At 47.6% G+C, this 12,923-nt stretch overlaps 1 protein-coding gene across 1 annotated transcript in view; it reads left to right on the forward strand.

Annotated features, from left to right (window-relative positions):
* Nucleotides 1-12,923, forward strand: part of SPAG5 (sperm associated antigen 5) — a 643,746-nt gene that overhangs the window by 239,409 nt on the left and 391,414 nt on the right. The window contains exon 16 of the mRNA XM_086955159.1: nucleotides 987-1,141. Within this exon, the coding sequence (XP_086811285.1) occupies nucleotides 987-1,141 (155 nt within the window). The remainder of the gene's footprint in view (nucleotides 1-986; nucleotides 1,142-12,923) is intronic.

Consider the following 12,923-nt stretch of genomic DNA (forward strand, 5'->3'; position numbering starts at 1 on the left):
AGTGAGACAAGAGTCATCTTTGCCGGATTCCCCACCCTCCTCTGAGAACCTCTCCTTCCCAAGAGCTGCAGTAGTCAACACCTTGGACTGCCCCCCTGGGGTGGCTGTGCCCCCTTGGGTCATTTGGGATCCCTCTTCATATGACCCACCTGGTCACGTGAGAAGCACTTAAGGGTCCCGTGTCTGCAGGCTTTCCTGAAGACCGATGGTTTCCTTTATCCTTGGGGTGGGAATACTTGCCTTGGGTACTAGTTTGGGGCCCTTAGAGAACTCCTTCTTTTTATCCTTGGTCCCGCACTCTTCAGCTAAGGACCCTGCCCAGCTTTGGCGCAGTCTCCCCCATACACCTTCTTGTGGAGCCTGCTACACCTCCATAGAAAGCTTCCTGGGGGTCAGTCAACTAACTATCAGTCAAGTGCTGGCACAGTTCTGCAAAACAAACACTAGACAAGTGCTCCTTCACAATCAGATTGTAGAGCCTCTGAAAATCTGCCAGATTACTGCCCTCCACCCAATCATCCAATGATCTGCAAAAAGAATCTAACCAAGTTTGTGCATCAATTTTACTACTAGACCTAAACTGGTTCCTTTACTTGTCAGGAGAGAGACCATATCTTTCTTATGAACTTATACTTTTGTAGTAAGTCCAGCACTACACATGGCAAACCACTGACACTGCAACACCCTCCCATGGAAAGTGATGAGGTAGGGACTTACTACACAAGTGTAAGTTATTAACAATGTTTTAGATACTGTAAAAGTGTCGTTTGTGAATACCGAAAAGTAATAAACGTACTGAAAAGTGTTAGCAAAGGAGTGCGGTTTCTGAATAGCACTTTGTGTTAAGTTTTTTGTACTACTGTAGTATTAAAACATTCCCTACAGAGTGCAGTTTGTGAATCAGGCCCTTTACACTAATCTTAAGTGTCTGCATGAGTGTTGCAAGTAAGAAATGGCAATAAAATTTTTTTTTTTTGTGTATACAGTTTATCGAACAAGAAAACACTGTGGCCCGGGAAGAGAATGCTGCTTACCGTCTACAGCTCAGTGAGATGGAATCTCAACTGAAAGCGAACCTGGCGACCTTAAGAGAACGCAGCTACCAGTGGGAGCTAAAAAAGGATGAAGTAGTCCAACTTCAGTAAGTAGCCACCAATATGTTGGACCAATTTGTAAGTGGAGTCCCCCGCCCCTAAACATTTCACACTGTTACTACATAACATCCTATAACTGCAGAGCACTGTGGGAATGTGTCCTCTGTTAAAGCTTGGTTCCATCATCGAAGATGGTAGATGAATTTAAACTATTTCACATCTGTGTACTTATTGCTGACTCTCAATTGATCCAGCCTAAAAGATTTGCTTCTCTTGTTTTTTGTGTCCGCTCTTTCCTTGTGCCCACTCCAGGTATGTGTAAGCTGGATTTAGTGTTTGATCATGACTGGTCTTTAGTCCAACATGCCGCATCAGTTTTGAAAATCTTTTTCAGGTGAAAGTTCTTCTCTGGCTATTTACCTTTCTATTTTGTGTTCACAATATCTTTTTAGTATAATTGGTGATAAATATTTGAGGGTTGATTATCAGAATTTGTCCATTCTCGTGCTTTTCACAAAATTTCTAAATAGGCTTCAACATCCAGGATTCAGCTTCTCCTCTGATATTGGGACTCATGAATTCTGAGTTTGTGTTGGTGCACAGTTGGAGCTGCATTGGCTTCCAGTTAGAAAAATAATAATTTTTAAGTCACTGTATTATGCATAAAGTAGTCCGCCATGATCATGCTTACACTTTGAGGATCATGATTGTGAAATATAGGCTATCTCAATACCTAGGCTCTGAATTGCGGGGAGAGACCTCTTTCAAAACTTTAATTTTTGAAGTCTTAGAACAAGATCCTTTAGTGTTCTAGGTGTACAGTGGTGGAATACGCTTCTCCTGCTTTTAAAAGAGGACCTCAACAGTCTCTTACGGCCTTACTTCTTAATGTGCTCTATGGGTCATTATGTCTACTGTTTATTCCCATCACAATATTTCTATAGGGCAAAGAGATTTCAGCTTCAGGGTGTACATTTTTGCTTTAGAAATAACTTTATCCATAGATGGAATGGAGTCTCAACATGTAATTTTGTTCACAGGGCATCTTGGGTGGGGTGGCAATGTTCGAAACCCTTTTTCATTTCTATAGTAGGCCACCAGTTTCAGTCTGGTTAAGTGGCATTCTTATTCTCAATTAAAAATTAAAGAACTATTTATCGAATTAGCGTTTGGTCTCTTTCTAGCAGCTGGGTGTCCACATAACCAGAATCACCCACTGCAACTCTTAGTTGTGCATATATTCTAAGTGTTGATCCAACATGGTGTTTTCATGTAGGTTTTATTTATTTATTGAGGATGTTTATAAAGTGCTTTACATTCCGGTCTAAATGTGTCACAGAACTTTGAATGGGTGGCGAACAACGCAATTGCATAGGTGTGAGGTAGACCTTGTTTGACACAGTATATGGAGAGTGCAGGTTGATATTCTTTACAAATGCCTTGGCATGCTGTGGGAATGTTATAATGTGGGGATGCCAATACAATCTATAACCCACACAGAACAGGAGAACTACATATTGGGTTTAGGTGTATGGTTGGTCCTATCAATGGAGGACTTGAGTTAATCTGACTGGAAGACCAGAAGAAATATAGACCCAGTTAAGTGAAGAACATAGAAGAATTCCTCTGTTAATCATAAGCTGAGTTCATGAGATCCCACTCTAGCTCTCGCCAAAAGTTAGTAGATTTACCTCAAGTATGAGATGATTTAGAAGGCTGTTCCAGAGCATAGGACCTTGTATATGTAGGGAATTTGGAAGAAATCATCAATTTGAAAAGCTTGCACTTTTTTGGTGTCCTAGTTGTAATGTTCTCCACAAGAACCTTCCCCAAGACCTTCATTAACCATGACATTTACTGAATTAGCATTTTTTTAAATGCCAGTGCCCAAAAGTTTCCTAGGAGGTCACTGCCCATGTTCGCAACATGTGTGGCTAACTTCCAGCTCAGTGCTGGTGGGTTTCAGCAAGCACAAAAGGCCAGACTTGCGCTATGTTGCTATTAGCTCTTTTGGGGAAGCTGGAGCTTCAGGGTTGAAGTCCGGTATTGTTAGGACACACGGACATATTGGTAACCCTTAGAAAGACATTTTGATAAGTGAATATGTATAAATGAGAAGATTGGGTGAAAACCTAGTTCCATGTTGCAAGGACACTGTGAAGAGAACAAGGAAAGTACCCTGCCGCTTGATGAGAGGAGGTCCTAATGAGAGGATCCTATTTCGATAGAGAGAGGGGGTGATTAACACAGTGACTGAAGCTGAACACGGCAAAATTATGTCATTCCAGGAAGAGTCAACAACATATTATGAGAAAATATATATTTTTTTTATTATTATTCTTATTTTTCTCCTTTAAATATATTCAAATCACATACATATAAAAATTTATACATTAGCAGGTTATTGAAAAAAGCACAAGAACAAAATTTCATTCCAAAGTTAACAACTGCCCATACTTCATACACACTACCACAGTCATTCACACAGGGGTTTTCCTAACTAAGGTACAGACATTCAGCTCTCATTAATCCAATTATCTAGTCCTGGTATAGACAACAATAGGACTTAATTTGGTTGTCTAACGCGGGAGATTGTTTAGATCCAGGTAGATGTTATTAATACGGGTCCCGATGTAATTGGAGAGGGTTGCCGTATTCCTGGAACAATGTGCCGACGCGCGTTTCGGTGTACAGCTAATGTGGCTACACCTTCATCAGGGCCAGGGTAGTTCGTTGGGCAGAAAATAATGATAAAAATCTGTTTAGTTATCCTTGGTACACCAGTAGGTTTGGGGCCACCTTGAATATTTATTCATAAGGACTGACTCTTTTTCATTAGTTCCCAATATTAGAGGACTCCACGTATAATCCTTCTGTAGATTTAATAGTGTCCTACTTTGTTGACCACACCATAATCAAACTTCGACATCCAACCCTCGACAGTCGTTTTTTAGCATTGTTTGATAGTGCTGCGAGTTATTTAGTTCACTTCATGGGTAGAGACTGCTGGGCAACCGATGGGACGTGGGCGTTCCTGCACTCCCTGGTATCTTTCCTTGCGGTACCCCTGGTCAGCTCTAGACGTGCATATCGGGTATACATGTAGCTTGAAGAGAGAACCAGTCACGTTCCTATTTGGGGGTTCCACCGACTATGTTTCAGTCAAACTCGGGCTGCAGAGTCTGCAAGTCCCGTCTATATGTCGGTCATTCTCGTTAATCTGGATTCCGCCGGCTGCCTCGGTCGGCCAACTGCGTGGTACAGGACATGTTGCAAGGACACCATGCTTCCAGTCCATGGCTTTTCTGTAAAATACAAAAGGGGATGAAGGGGAAAATGGTAAGTTCAGGATATAAATCACCTACAAATATCAGGCCAACACTAAATATCCCTGACCTAGGCTTCAATCGCCTTGTTTTTGTGGAAGGGATCAAAATATAGTAGTGTCAACAGGACAGGAGGCTTTCACCCACCATGAAGTGGGCATGCTTCATTGTTGACCCCTGTTTGCACCAGTCTTGTCAGTCCATGTGCAAGCTACTACCCATAATAAGGAGGTCTATGGGTATTATTTTGATGGGCTGACAGGATGGTCTTGTGCCCTCCTTGATGTGCAGAGCCGATGATGGTGTGTGGCTCATGAGGTAGAGGGGAGTATGGGTATTCTTAAAACTATCTTTCGGTGGCTATAAGCAAACTTTATTCTGGTGAGTAAACCAGTAGTGTTAAATTTAATGGGGATAGATTTGACCCGTTATGCAAGGTGACCATGTTTCTGTCCTTTAATACCCCCTAATCAGGTGTTGGGACTTCTGCTAAATAACAAGGAAACAGTTAATAACTGGTCGGTTGTGGGTCTGGCTGCTACTTCCCTCAATGGATAATCACCAGAGTTTCTATAAGAAACAAACTTAGGTTAAAATAAGGGCATCATGGTTCGAGTACAAGATGCCATGTGCATACAAAGTGAAAAAATTGTCTTGCAATATCATGCAGGTACACCAAAATACAGCAGTCTTAACCCTTACATGCCTTGACTTGCTAGTGAGGTCTGGGAGCAATACTGTTGTATGGAAATCTAGATAAAATGTGATCAGCAATAGTTATTTGTGGAAATAATGTTCACATCTAAACAGAGACTATCTCTGCTTCTAACCAAATCTTTATGATAATTGTTCAATCCCCTCAGTTGTGTGGTAGCTCGGGAGGAGGAGCAGGACTGCCTCAGATGCCATTGTTCTGTAGTAGGGGATCTCTGTGTATAGTCATAATGTAGTGAATAGTTCCGCCCATGTTCGTGGACCCCGGAGCAATCAGAAATAATCTCTTAAGTCGTCTTCTTTGCAGTCCTGCATAGACACCTAAGAGAAAATTAAAGACAATAATGCAGCCTGTACCTACAAGGCTACACTGTCCAGTACTTCAACTAGAAATGCCAAGGATATTTTACCAACATCACATTTACCATAATGTGTCAAGTTCCATCCATAGAGAAACTTCCCCTTCACAAAGACCTTGGAATGATAGAGAGGAAGGGATGGACAGACAAGCCTCCATAGGCTGCTATTATGCGTCTGAAAAAGGGATACTGTGCCTTTAAGGAGCTCTCCAGAGACCCTCGGTATCCCAGCATGCAAAGCCAAGTCCTTTTACTTTCAGTTCTTTTTTCCGGCTCCTGCTAGCAGGACCCTGGAGCATTGAGCTCTCCCTTTTTGGGTTAATTCTAATTTTTTGACCACTTCAAGTGTTTTGAGTGTTTCACTCGACGCCTACCTATTCCTTCTTTCATTTGCTGGAGTTTTTTACCAGTTTTTGCCACCTTTTCTGTCGAAAATGCCTGCCTTGTTCGAAAGATGCCCTGAGTGTGCCAGGAAGAAGGCCAAATCGGATGGCCACAGGGTGTGTATCCTCTGTCTCCCTTCATCCCATTTTATCCAGTATTTGGGTGTCTTTCATAGATTCACATGCCTGAATCATTCCCCGTCGCCGAGACGGGAGCCTCCGGTACATAAAAAAGTAATGTCCTATAGACATACATAGAGAAAATAGGCCTAAGGGCCTCCCCTTAGTAGCCTTTCCTCGTCCTTATGTAAAAAGGACCAAACTCTCACAGTCAGCCAATCAGCTCCGACCTCCCTCTAGAACCTTCCTGGGAGGAGCCTCAGTCCCTCAGATTTTCTACCGCACGTTGTGCTAGGGAGTCTCCAGCCTGAGCTCTCCTCAGGTTTCCTTTCGAAATCATCTAACTTTCTCTGAAAGTGCTTCTTCGATCTCAAATCTTCAAAAGACTGCTTCACTACACTGTTCTTGCAGTACGTGTTTTTCTTCCACTGCCTTATTCCATGTCGGAATCGCAGAAGAAAGCCTCTTCCATGTCGGAATTACAGAAGGCCCTTTTCAAGGCCTGCTCTTCATGTGGAAAGAAAAGGATCCATGCGGATGATAAGCACGACCTGTGCTTATATTGCCTGTACCCGGACCACGTCTCGGACAAATGCAGGATATGTAGGGCCTTCCCTAAAAAGACTGTGAAGGACAGGGAAGGTCGCCTTCTCGTATGGCTCGACAGGCTTAAGGACAGAGACACTCTGGAATCTTCCGAACGCAGTGTTTCCAAGTCCTCAGAAGTCTCTAAAAAGAGGCCCAGGGTAACTTCCCCTGGCCAACCAGACACTCCTCCTAAGAATGCACACAAGAAGTCTTCAGAGGCAAGATCTACGACATCTTCAGTGTCTGTTAGGGACGATCAAACCTTTAAAAAGCCTGCTCCGTCAACTACCAGACATGCCCAGAGGACTACCTCGGTCACGACCACAGTGTCGACGTCAGCGTCGTCGCCTTCAGCGACAACAACGACGGCTACGTCATCGTCCTCAGGTAGACCTGTTTCCTCTATCATTCTACTGAAATCGTCGTCAAAGTCGAAGGCCTTGTCGACGACGGAGTCTACGCCGATGACGTCAGCGTTGACGAGCCCATCGTCGTCAAAGTCGCTGCCGAAGAACCCACCGTCGACAACGAAGACGTCGACGGGAGACTCAAAGACAAAGACGTTGACGAAGGTGTCGGCGACAAAGACGTCGACGAAGGCGCCAGTAACGAGTTCGCCATCGACGGGTGCACCGACGACGACGACATCGACGTCGAAATCACCGTCCACGACAAAGGTGCCGTCGACTACCCCACTGTCGGAAAGGACATCGTCGGCGGCAGAATCGTCGCCAGCAAAGACGAAGGCTCCATCAACCGACGACTCGTCGTCGGAGATGGCACTGTCAGCGCCATGGAAGAAATCCAAACTAGTGGAAGTGTCGGCCCTCTCGATCACGCCGTCAACGGCGCCCTCGACGGCAACGCCATTGAAGGACACGTCTGGCAAGACTGCCAAACTGCACATTACCCCGGAAACAACGTCTCCTAGCAGAGTGGAAATGCAGCCACCTCAGGAAATCCTCCAAAGTGAGGAATCTGTAGAGGATGACCACCCAGTCCCGCTACTTTTATCTCAGACCTTAACGTCAAATGCCAAAGTACTGATGAGGAACAGGAGGAGCTCACCTATCAGGAACACTCCGTCCACACTAGTGTCCGCACGGAGGTCACCCCAATGATATGCCTGCCGGCGACTCTTGTCAATGACCTGCGGTACCTTGTACAAGATTACAAACAACGCTTCCCAGATGCGGACAGTGGGAATCAGACACCTGCCGCACATACACCGGCGTCCGCCCCAAATCAACCTCTCCCTCAAACCAACCGCGACAAGGTCCAGCCTCAGGTGGTGAGACCCCGTGACAAGGTCCAACCTCAGGTGGTGGACTCCTCAGACGAAGATGAGGAGGAAGAAGAATTGGAAGAAGGAGAGGTCCAGGAAGTCCACTCGGACCAGCATGACGAAGATGAATATGTGGCGTCATCCCCAGCTTCATCATCCCCAGCTTCACCACAACCACGCCATGCGGACTCGGCTGGTGGACAGGGCGGCTAAGAGATTCCATATGGTTGTGGAATCAACGGAAACGGAATGCTTTTTGCATGACTTCAAAGAGCAGACCCAAAAGTCGGCTAAATCTATTCCGATTATAGAGTTCTTATGGGAGCAAGGCAAGAAATTGATGCTAACACCCGCCTCTGTTCCCGCAGTTGTTCCACGCCTGGACAAGAAATATAAAGCCCCACTTACGGCGGCGGCTTGCCTCAACGGCCACCCTAAACCTGATTCGGTGGTCACTCAAGCGGCCCAGAAAAACTCCCGCAACCCGTCCTCCCCGCTGTCCGCTCCTCCAGACAAGGAAGGCAGGAAACTGGACACTATAGGAAAAAGGTTCACGACTACATCAGCCATGACCATCAAGGTGGCCAACTCCATTGCCTTGTTGGGGCGTTACAATCGCCAACTCTGGGAAGACATAGCCCCTTACGTACAAGAACTGCCCGACGCGGTCCAAAGTGAAGTCAAGGCTCTCCTCGTGGAAGGTCAAAATTCGGCTGCGGAGATTATCGACTGTGCTATTGATGCGGCCATGACCGGTTTCCGTCAGCTTGCTGGAGCCGCTGTTCTGCGTCGTCAAGGCTGGCTAAAAGCTACAACATTCCGCCAGGAAGTTCAATCGAAGGTGCTGGACATGCCCTTCGACGGCCAGCATCTTTTTGGGGATAAAATCGACGAGGCACTGCAGGCCATAAAGAAGGACACCGATACCGCCAGGGCACTGGGCACTTTGCAGTCACGAAACCAGTCCTTTCGAGGCAACCGCTCCAGAGGTCAGTCCTCTTATAGGGGTTCCTATCAGAACAGGTCCTCTTATTCCTACAATAACAGAACCCAATACCAGCACAAGCAGCAACAAGGTTGTCAATCCTCATATGGCAGATCTACCTTCAGAGGCAAAAATCCCAAGAGGGGCACTGGCGGCCGCCAGTGACCGATTACCCCAGCCAGTCCTACCACCCTCTCCATCCTTTCAAATTGGAGGAAAACTGACCCATTTCCTCACCAATTGGCACCTCATTACCATGGACCGGTGGGTCCTCCAAATGATACGATTCGGCCATTCTCTCGAATTCACCAACATCTCTCCCAATACGCCTCCCCAAAGACGGGCGCACAAGCACCTACGCCTGCTTCTCCAAGAACTGTCTGTCATGCTTCACAAAGGAGCGATCAAACGGGTTCCAGCATCCTTACAAGGGAGGGGGTTTTATTCCCACTTCTTCCTTGTACGACAGAAGGAAAACAAGTGGAGGCCCCTCTTAGACCTCCGGGCGCTCAACACCTTCCTGCGGAGCCAATCGTTCAGGATGGTGACAATCCAGGAAATTCTAGGCGCACTGCAAAAGGGAGATTTCATGACTTCCTTGGATCTCCAGGACGCCTACTACCACATCCCCATCCTCAAGCGTCACAGAAAGTTCCTGAGGTTCGAGGTGGCAGGCCGACATTATCAGTTCAAAGTCCTACCGTTCGGCCTCAAATCCGCGCCGCGGATTTTCACAAAGTGCCTTGCACCGGTGGCGGCTTTTCTACGTCAGCTGGGTCACCAAGTCTTCCCCTACCTGGACGACTGGCTGATGAAAGCACCCTCACCCGAAGGCGCAGCCTTATCCTCCAACGCCTGCACCAATCTTTTTCGGAGGCTGGGACTGACCCTCAATCTCAAAAAGTCCTGCATTGTCCCTACGACAAGGATTACCTTCCTCGGGGCTACCTTGGACACGGGGTGCGCGAGGGCCTTCCCCTCGAAGGAAAGGACGGACAAGATACTGTCCCTAGCCACGGCCGTGGCAACAAGAACACACCTCAAAGTCCGGACTTACACCTCCCTACTAGGAATGATGTCTTCCTGTATACTCCTCATCCCTCACTGCAGGCTCAAGATGGCCCCTTGCAGGAAGCTCTCACGAGACAATGGACTCAGACTTCTGGCTCGTTCGAAGACATTGTAAGGATAACGCCGAACATTTCCAAAGGTCTGGAATGGTGGAGACATCGGAAAAATCTAACAATAGGCTTGCCGTTTCTTCTTCCGGCGACGCCTCTGGTGATCACGACGGATGCCTCCCTGGAAGGCTGGGGCGCTGTTCTCCAGGACCTTCGGATCAGCGGCAAATGGGAGGATCAGGAGAAGCTGCTCCATATAAACCTTTTGGAGCTGAGGGCGGTCTATCTTGCTCTACAAGCCTTCCTACCACGCATCCAGAACTCCCCGGTGCTCGTCAAAACAGACAACACCACGACGATGCACTATCTGAACAAACAGGGGGGGAACGCGGTCGCTCTCTCTATCAAGCCAATCGCAGAAAATCTGGAACTGGCTGGTGTTACACGGAATCTCGCTCAAAGCAGCAGACCGAGATCCCTCTCCCACGAGTGGGAACTGAACGACGACACTCTTGCTCACATCTCTCAGTGGGGTGTCCCGAAAATCGACCTGTTCGCCACCAAGGGGAACGCCAAATGCCCAAACTACGCAAGCTGGCATCCCCAACAGGGGTCACTGGGAAATGCTTTTTCCATCGGTTGGTTCAGCGTGTTTGCGTACGCTTTTCCTCCGTTCCCGATGATCCCGAGGCTCCTCCGGAAGATGAAAGCGGAGCCCTGCACCCTGATTCTGATTGCTCTGTTCTGGCCGAGACAACACTGGTTCTCGGATCTGCTTCGCCTCTCCATCAGGTCTCCGATCCGTCTGAGGCAGCACCCGAACCTCATAACGATGTCCAACGGACAGGTACAGCACCCGAGCCTCCAATCGCTCAAGTTATCGGCCTGGCTCCTGAGCACAGAGAATTCTGTGACCTAGATATCCCGCAGGACTGCAGGGATGTTCTGGCAAATGCGAGAGCAGGCAGTACGAACAAAACCTACTCTCTCAAGTGGAAAAGGTTCTGCCTTTGGTGTTTAGACCAGGGCCTGCGACCGCTTGAGGTCACACCTGAACAGATATTGCCATACCTTCTACATTTGGCACAGTCCGGACTGGCACATGCATCCATTAAAGTTCACCTGGCAGCTATCTCTAGGTTCACCATGACTTTCACAGGACCTTCTCTGTGGTCAAGTAGGCTGGTCAAACAATTCCTGAAAGGGCTCTACAGATCCTTTCCGAGGCCTCGGAAAGTCCCTCCAACCTGGCAACTGAATCTGGTACTCCACCAACTCATGAGACATCCGTTTGAACCCATTCATCGGGCATCTATCAAACACATTTCTTGGAAAACGGCGCTCTTGCTCGCTCTAACATCGGCCAGAAGGGTTAGCGAGCTTCAAGCATTATCCATTCAGGAACCATATATGCAATTCAGACAGGACAGGGTAGTGCTGAGACCGAACCCCAAATTTATACCAAAGGTGCCTTCGGACTTTCATCTCAATGAACCGATTGTCCTTAAGTCCTTCTTTGCGAACCCTTCCACGGCAGCGGAAAGGGCACTGCATTCTTTGGATCTCAAAAGATGCCTAAAGTTCTACTTGGATAAAACTAAGGATCTCAGAAAGTCTACAAAACTGTTCGTGGCGTACAGCAGCCCAAGAATGGGCCTGCCTCTTACCAAACAGAGCATCTCCAGATGGATCTCCTCGGCGATTGCATTCTGCCACGACCAGGCCGGACGGCCTTTGACTGATCGTGTTACTGCTCATTCCACCAGGGCGATGTCCACGTCAGCGGCACTATTTGCTGGAGTGCCAATCTTGGACATATGCCGGGCGGCGACCTGGAAGTCACCGCACACTTTCTCCAGGCAGTACTGCCTGGATATCGAGCTTCAGAAGGATGCAGCAGTGGGCCAGGCGGTGCTTCGCCATCTCTTTCAGTGAGGTGAGCCTTCCTACATCCCGCCGTCCAGGTATGCACATTCATGGTTATTGTAAGATTATGCTTACGCTGTTTTAACCATGTTATTTGATGATCTGTCTCTTGTCTAACATGACTGCAGAGCACCTTGCATCATAAATGTGCATATCTAATTGCTAGCTACTCTGATTCAGGCATGTGAATCTATGAAAGACACCCAAATACTTGATAAGAAATGCGTTACTTACCTGTAACAGCAGTTATCCAGTATTGGTGTATTTCAAAGATTCACATGCAACCCTCCCGACTCACCTGGAAGGACTCACATCCCTCTCTGACAATGTTACGCCAACCTAGCTGGGTGCGTACGAAAATCTGAGGGACTGAGGCTCCTCCCAGGAAGGTTCTAGAGGGAGGTCGGAGCTGATTGGCTGACTGTGAGAGTTTGGTCCTTTTTACATAAGGACGAGGAAAGGCTACTAAGGGGAGGCCCTTAGGCCTATTTTCTTTATGTATGTCTATAGGACATTACTTTTTTATGTACCGGAGGCTCCCGTCTCGGCGACGGGGAATGATTCAGGCATGTGAATCTATGAAAGACACCAATACTGGATAACTGCTGTTACAGGTAAGTAACGCATTTCTTCCTGGGGATTGTGACATCTGCCAGTCCGTTTCCAAAAGGGCCAGGAGAGAGAGGGAGAAGATCCGGCTCCAAGACCTGGAGCTGAGGAAACTTCAGGATCAAGGTGTGTCTGGGCATGGGAGGACTAGATCTGAGTCCTCTGCTCGTGCTGAGGCCTCTGGTGGGGGCCTCTGGGGGCTCCCCAGTCAAGAGAAAGCCAGGAAACAGCACATTTCTCCATCTATGTTGAAGGCCTCGACGTCTGCGTCTAGAGGGTTGACCACCGTGTGCTCCCCGGCGACCCAGGGCTCTGGGTCGAAGCGGTGTCGGACCAGGTCGACGTCGAGAACTAGATCAACGTCGAGGAGTCATCGACGACGGTATGGTTCCAGGCACCGGCGCTCGCCGTCG

Source organism: Lissotriton vulgaris, chromosome 2_1 (assembly GCF_964263255.1).
Source record: "Lissotriton vulgaris chromosome 2_1, aLisVul1.2, whole genome shotgun sequence".
Classification (NCBI taxonomy): Eukaryota; Metazoa; Chordata; class Amphibia; order Caudata; family Salamandridae; genus Lissotriton; species Lissotriton vulgaris.